The sequence below is a fragment of the Miscanthus floridulus genome, chromosome 10 (assembly GCF_019320115.1).
Source record: "Miscanthus floridulus cultivar M001 chromosome 10, ASM1932011v1, whole genome shotgun sequence".
In the NCBI taxonomy this organism is placed as follows: Eukaryota; Viridiplantae; Streptophyta; class Magnoliopsida; order Poales; family Poaceae; genus Miscanthus; species Miscanthus floridulus.
This window is the reverse complement of record NC_089589.1, coordinates 77,552,759-77,559,857: the sequence shown is the minus strand read 5'-3', so window position 1 is coordinate 77,559,857 and position 7,099 is coordinate 77,552,759. Positions and strand designations below refer to the sequence as shown.

General features: G+C 43.8%; 1 protein-coding gene across 1 annotated transcript; it reads left to right on the top strand.

Annotated features, from left to right (window-relative positions):
• Positions 1-1,040: 1,040 nt before the first annotated feature.
• Positions 1,041-1,863, top strand: LOC136484919 (dirigent protein 21-like). The gene has a single exon (XM_066481891.1). The coding sequence runs from the start codon at positions 1,160-1,162 to the stop codon at positions 1,700-1,702; it is 543 nt and encodes a 180-aa protein (XP_066337988.1). The 5' UTR covers positions 1,041-1,159; the 3' UTR covers positions 1,703-1,863.
• Positions 1,864-7,099: the final 5,236 nt, after the last annotated feature.

Genomic DNA, 7,099 nt, shown 5'->3' with positions numbered 1-7,099 from the left:
TAACAATCGATGACGTAGTGTTGGTTTAAGAACCGTCCCTGAAGACCGTTTTTGACCATGAGAAAAAAAACTATGAGAAGCCTATTACGCTGACTATATTTAAACTCACGGTACATAGGCACATACCATCCTATTTGTGTGTGCGCGTATGAAGTTGATAAACATACCACAAATTGATTCATTTCTATAGGATAATGATGTTAGCAACTGCAAAATGTAGTGAATCCATAAGGGCAGCCAGAAACAATAAATATAATAGAAATCTAAAAGTAAAGTATTGGCTGGATTTCTGTTAGATTTGCAAAGCAGTATGATACATATGTTTGATTTTTATAAATCTCGCCACATCTGAAAATTATTCCTGCCTTTGTCATCGTGGACAGAGCGGGCTGAAATTCTCTTTCATGGGCATAATGTTGCACTTGCAGGCTTCATAGGCATGGAATTTCTGTACTCGTACAGGTTAGCTGATCTCACTGGCCTGCTCGTGTTCATACAGATTGTATAGCCCTATAGCGCGCCATATGTGTAACCGGGATTGGCCAGTAGGACTCACTCCAAGCTGTACATTAACAAAGCCCATGTTGCACTAGGCAAGCCTTGAACAGGCTGACCCATGCACACCCTCGGCTTCATCATGAGCCCGCTCCGCCACACAATTTGCAAACAGGAGAAAAGATGAGCAGGACAAAAGGTGATGCTTTTCACGAACCACACCAGTCACAATCTTCAATGGTTGGTTCGATTCAGATCGGCCATGAACTTACCAACCTCCGAGCTGGACCTGCTGCCATAGTGGCCCGTACGTGCACCGTCTGTGAACCACACAAGCTAGCTTGCAGGTGCCAAGCCTCTCTCAAGCCCGACCACCGATCGTTAGTGCTTTGCTTAGCAATCGATGGATCGATCGATTCCTTGCTTTTGCTACAGGGACTGAGGGACTGCGAGTACGCACTACCTAAAGGTAGTCACGATGCACATCCACTGATCCATTCGCTGTCATCCACCCTAAACGTAGTAGTGTAGGACACACTAGCTACGACCCCATCACCAAACTAGTAGCTAACACTACGGACATCATGATCTCACCTCATTGCTCGCTTCCTTTCATCTCTTCCTTCTCTCTAGCACGTACACGACCTCTGTCGCCCGTGCGGCCATGGCCAACGCCAACCGCACCATCCAGATCCTGCTAGCGGTGCTCGCCGCCACCTCCATCACCAACGGCACCGCCAAAACTACTCACCACCTCCAGTTCTACATGCACGACACGGTGACGGCGTCCACGGGGAGCGCACCGACGGCGGAGCGCGTGGTGAGGGGCGCGACGCCGCTGCCGGGCGACCCCATCAACCGGTTCGGCGACATGTACGTGATCGACGACCCGCTGACGGAGGGGCCCGACGCGGCGTCGTCCCGCGTGGTCGGGCGCGCGCAGGGGTTCTACCTCTTCGCGTCCCGCTCGGGCGACGGGGCGCTGCTGCTCTCCGCCAACATGGTGTTCACGGCGGGGGAGCACAACGGGAGCGCCGTCGCCGTGCTGGCCAGGGACGCCATCCTCGACGACGTCAGGGAGCTGCCCGTGGTTGGGGCCACAGGCGGCCTCCGCGGCGCCGTCGGCTACGGCCTGCTCAGGACGCACGCCTTCAACGCCAGCAGCAACAACGCCGTACTCAAGATCGACATGTACCTCAGCGTCTAGCAGGGTAGGCGTACGTACGTGCATGTGTTATGGGTGAAGGTACAGTAATTGCAGTAACCAGTATTTCCTCTATCCCAAATTATAAAATGTTTTGACATTTTTAGATTCATAGCATTTGCTATGTATTTAAATATAACATATATCTAGACGTATAATAAAAACTATGAATCTTCAAAAGCCAATATGAATCTTCAAAAGCCAAAACGTCTTATAATTTAGAATAGATAGAGCATTACTCACCACGGCACATGAGTTTGGGTTTCGTGGTCGTCTCTCCTAGATCCGTAGTGTATATGTGCTCTTCTTTCTGTGAAGTTGTCTTGTGATAAAATAACTTTGTTCAGATTTGTTGAGATGACCCGATAGAAGCTTTACTCAATCTATATGTCTTATAATTCTAAAGCCCACTATAATATTATCTTGATATGCAAGGTGTCCACCTCAGTAGTTTACTATTACTTATAATTAAAGTTCACTAGCACAAGCAATTATGATATTCACGTGAGCAAGACACATCATCCATTGATATATATTTAGTTACCCACATCAGTGTGCACGCTATCCACTAACATTAGTTTATAATAGTTAATCTCTTCCTAAGAATTATATGAATAGTTAAATTTCATTCCAAATCAGTAGTTCCCGCAGCAACGCGCGGGGTGTTCTTCTAGTTAATACTAAAATGACAATCTATTTGTGAAAAAAAACAATTTTCTATGCTGTTTTTACACAGAGCCCATTTCCATTCATGTAAACGTAAATACAAAAGACTGTTTGTACTTAGAGAGAGAAGAAACTAGACATACAGACTAACTCCGAGCAGCTAGGCATCTGTCCCACATAGCTAAACGAAAGAAGAGCCCACATCAAAAGAGCGAAGTTCGTTTTACCAACCGCTGCACCTGCAACAAAATACTCGATTGTCCAAGGATAGCTCCAACAGTATTAAAACAGCTAGCTCATATAATTTATTTGTTAACAACCAAAAGTGGCCAAAGTGTATAATAGACTCCGCCATCATGGCCATCATGTTTCTATCGTCAAGACAGTCAGAAGACATATTTGGATCATCCCATTTGCAGCCTGCACGAAGAAATAACGTTTCGGGGGTGCTAACCCTGCTAGAACTGGCTAGGCCAGTTCCCAAACCGTCCAGGCCAGTTAAGGCAAGTTCCTCAAATGCAAGATTGGATTGCACCATTACGTTCCTCTCATCGAACTGGTCGAAAAACATATACGGTTTGCCTCGTTTGGAGTCCAAATAAAATAATTAAAATTTTTGGAAGATTTTCCACACCGAACCGCAGTAGATCTGACTAGGCCGGTTTGAACCAGCGAGGCCAGTTTGCAAACGAGCCCGGCCGGTTTGCCTGCACCTATGGCTGCCCAGGCCCTGTGAAAACCAGTCCCGGCTAGGCTGGTTTGCCTGTACAAGTCCGACCCAAACTCTATTTTGGTCATAATTTTGACGTATTTTCGCGTAGAAAACTTGGAGATCATGATATGGAGTTATTTCCTATGGGATAAGACCACCCATCTCTCTATATATGAGAGGATCAGGGCCGGTTGAAGGATCCAACACTCAATCATCAAAATCAATCTACTCCAACCTTTTACCCTCTTTTTCCAACCGCCATGTTGTTCATCCCTTGATTCGACGACAAATGATGGCATCCTAGGCTTGCTGGCCGACCTAGGGCAACCCGACGACGTCCTTGCCCCCGACGGAGTCCCTCCCGGGCTAGAGCTTTGATGGTTTCTTTGCTAGTTTGCCTAAAAATTAGTCGGTTCTTCGTCACACAAGCACCTTAGTTATCCACTGGTGGTTTGCTTGTAAACCTCTCCATTCTTCACCACCAAAGTGTGACATCCTTGCTGCGTTCTTCGGTCCATAGCAGCCCGGGCGATCTAGCCCTTGCTGGTGTGTGATCTGGGATCAATCTAGTGTCAAGACACTTTTTGGTAACTCCTTTGTGGAAGAATTTGCTTCGGCTCTACTTTGTAGCCGAATCTTCTTGTCCTAGCCCTAGCCTTGATTGATCGATATTCTTATGCTCGCCATTACCATTGTATTTGGACCAAAAGGCCAATCGCATCTTGTCAAAGGCGTTGGTGCTCAAGGTAGTTGGCCCTCGATTACGAAGCTCGTAGCTTGGGTTGATAATGGTGTGGAGTTTCTCAATCCCCTGTGCACCCTACGATGAAGAGGATGAGATAAAGAGAGAACAGGGAAATTAGGAATAGGTTTGTTCTTACTTTTTTTCATTCTCAGCCGGTTACAAGATATAAATAGAAGTTCCTGAGTCCTAACTCCTCGATTCTCTCCTAGCCATTAACTTTTTACTCCCTAAGCGGCCAGCTTACTGCCATTGCAGCTGGCTGTGCATGCACCTCCCTGGGTTTTAACCCCTAACCGACAACTTTAACTGCCATTGATTTCAGCTGTCTCCGCATGCACCTCATTGGGTGCGCCCCTAGCAGCATCTCGAGCCCTGGAGCAGCACTGACATTGTTGGCCCCACATAACACATCTGGTTTTGACCCCTTGTGATTTTGTAACAAGTTGTGCTGCTTATTGAAAAATTCAGCAAGACGGTCAAGTTATAAATCACAGAGTACCAAGGTGTTGCATCACAAAATTACTATAATTACCTCGAGGTACAGCTCACAAATGCATCTTATGATTCTAATAATTATTTTGCAAGTTCAGTGAACTCTCATGTTGGTGTTGCTAGTCATAATGATACTAGATTTGTTGCATTGGCTAGTACTTTTGTTAATGCTCCTTATCATAAACATCATAATTATGGATATGGTCAATAGCCGATGTCTACCGTAAATTCTTTGAGTTTTAATGCTACTAGCAACATACAACATTTGGATCCTTACTCATCAGCTATAAGTTCTTGTGCCATGGGTAACGGATTTGCCCTACTGAAGATGTGGTTCACACGCGGAAGACGAACGGGAGTGGGGAAATTTTTTTTGATGCAAGAGAGTGGGGAAATTGAAGGAATGCGCGAGGGAGCACTCGAGACTCGACTGATCTCTAGACTGTACTCCGAAATCGAATTCTCCAAAATCATGGAAAATCCCCTATTTATCTCGATATAGCCATTGCACTACAAAATTTAATTTATTATATTTTATTACTCCAAGGGATTTCTATTTTTATCTAGCTCAATATTTTTTGTTTCAACAATTTTTATTTGCAATCAGGTTGCATAAGAGCATTTTTCAAGCTTTCATCAAGATTGATATATTATTATTTGTCATACTCATTGTTTGATACCCAATTTCACACAAGCTTAACGAGCCAAGATAAAATTAAATTTCTTTAAAAAAGAACTAATTCGGAACTTGAAAGACAATGGTGAATCAGAGCAATGTTGAAATGGATCACTAAGCTAGCTCATTGAGCTTTTTATCTAGCCCTAATAGATGCAGATGCTCATAGCACTTGTCCACACTCATCCTTATGAGTGAACATACGAAAACTCTACCCTTGTAAGTACATCTATAGAATTGAGCTGGAAAATTTCGAGATTAACCTAATTTGTCCATGTAATTGTCCTAATGTGTATCCCTAGAGAAGTTGTTTTGTTGTACCTGTTATATTTTTGACCCAGTTAGCTCTATGTAAGAAACATGAGCAAGTAGTTGCATGGATATCTTAGGGCAGCTCCAACAATAGACTTTTAAGCTAACTCGAAGCATTTTTCTTATATTTTAATAGAAGAGAGAAAATATAGCCCTTGATCAAGAGCTAAGCTCTTGCACACACTTCAAAGTTATGTGAGAGTGTCATATAGGGCTATCCATGTTAAAATCTATGTGCTAAAGTTAGCACTATTGAAGGAATTGGCTAGTAACTAGCTCTAACCATTGCAGGTGCCCTTAGGGCCAGTTTTGCAGAGCACCTAGAGCAGCTTCCAGGCTAAATCTAGGAGAAGCTATGCCAAACAGTTTTTTTTTTACCGATAAGTGATTCTTTGCTAATTCGATGAAGTAATTCTTTGAATTGAGCTAGGAGGCTAGGAGTTGAAAAAAATGATTCTATTCATTCCACGCCTAGAATCACTGTTTACATAGAGTTTATCTTAGAGAATCAAAACATGGCCACCTGTATACCCCTTCCATAGTCAAGTTCCCATATATCTTCAATGATGCCAAAGAATTGGATCTTTCTCCCCATTCCGTCGAGAGCTTCTATTCGAACACTGCTGTTTTGGTTCACACATGTACTATCCTTTGCGTGGGCATAGTATGTGTACCCATTGATCTCATAAGCTTTCCAAGATGTCACTGGTCTTGATGACCCCGCCGCCAACCTATTGATAGTAATATCATCTGTGGTTTCTCCAGTCGGTATGTTTTGGTCCTTCAACCATATAGTTATTCGTTGTTTGTGCTATTTCATAACCCACTCATTTGTACGACCATTTCTCTCCTCATTAATGATAGCCAAGTGTTCATCAATGTATGGTTGCATCAGTTCTGTACTCTACAAGACACTGTAATGTGCCCAACTCACTTCTTTGTAATCATGCTCGATGAACACTTTTCTCCCATTGGTGCCCTTCCCAGCCAGCCTACCCTTGTGATGAGAATCAGGTTTACCAATCCCTCTCTATACTTTTAGGTACTCTTGATAGCACTCTTATGACTTTTTCAATACTGTAACCCTCTATCATGGAGCCCTCTGGGTATGCTCGATTATGTAGTATCGGCTTAGAACCGACATGAACCGCTCGTTGGACCACATTTCACGCAAGCAGCAAGGGCCTAGGGCCTTTATCTGATGAACCATGTGAATCATGAGATGTGGCATTATATAAAAAAAAGTAGGATGTATACACATCTCTAGTTAGTTTTGGATCTCCACCATGAAATCATGTAGGTCACTCAACTCTTTCTTCCCAATTGTCTTCTATGAGATCTTCGTAACGAAGTAGCACATGCGGGTGATGGCCATTTTCAAGAACCCTCGCTTTATAGCCCTTATTGCAATGGGTAGGAACACTATTAGAATCACATGACAATCGTGAGCCTTGAAGTTTTTTATTGACATGTCCTTCATCAACACTAGGCTCTTCACATTCGATGAAAACCCAGTCAGAACTTTGATCCCCTAAGGAAAGTGCAGATTGCCCTCCTCTCTTCTAGGGTCAGGTTGAAGCTAGCCACGGGCAGAGTGTATTTTCTATTACCCTTAGGTACTTGGTGAAGCTTTGCCTTCACATTTAGTTGCACCATGTCTTTCTTTGATTTCAGACCATCCTTTGTCTTGCATGTGTCCATCAAGGTAGCAATGAGACTATCAAAGACATTCTTCTGCACGTGCATAGCATCAATGGCATGGGGGACCTCCAAGTTCGGCCGATATGGCAGATACTG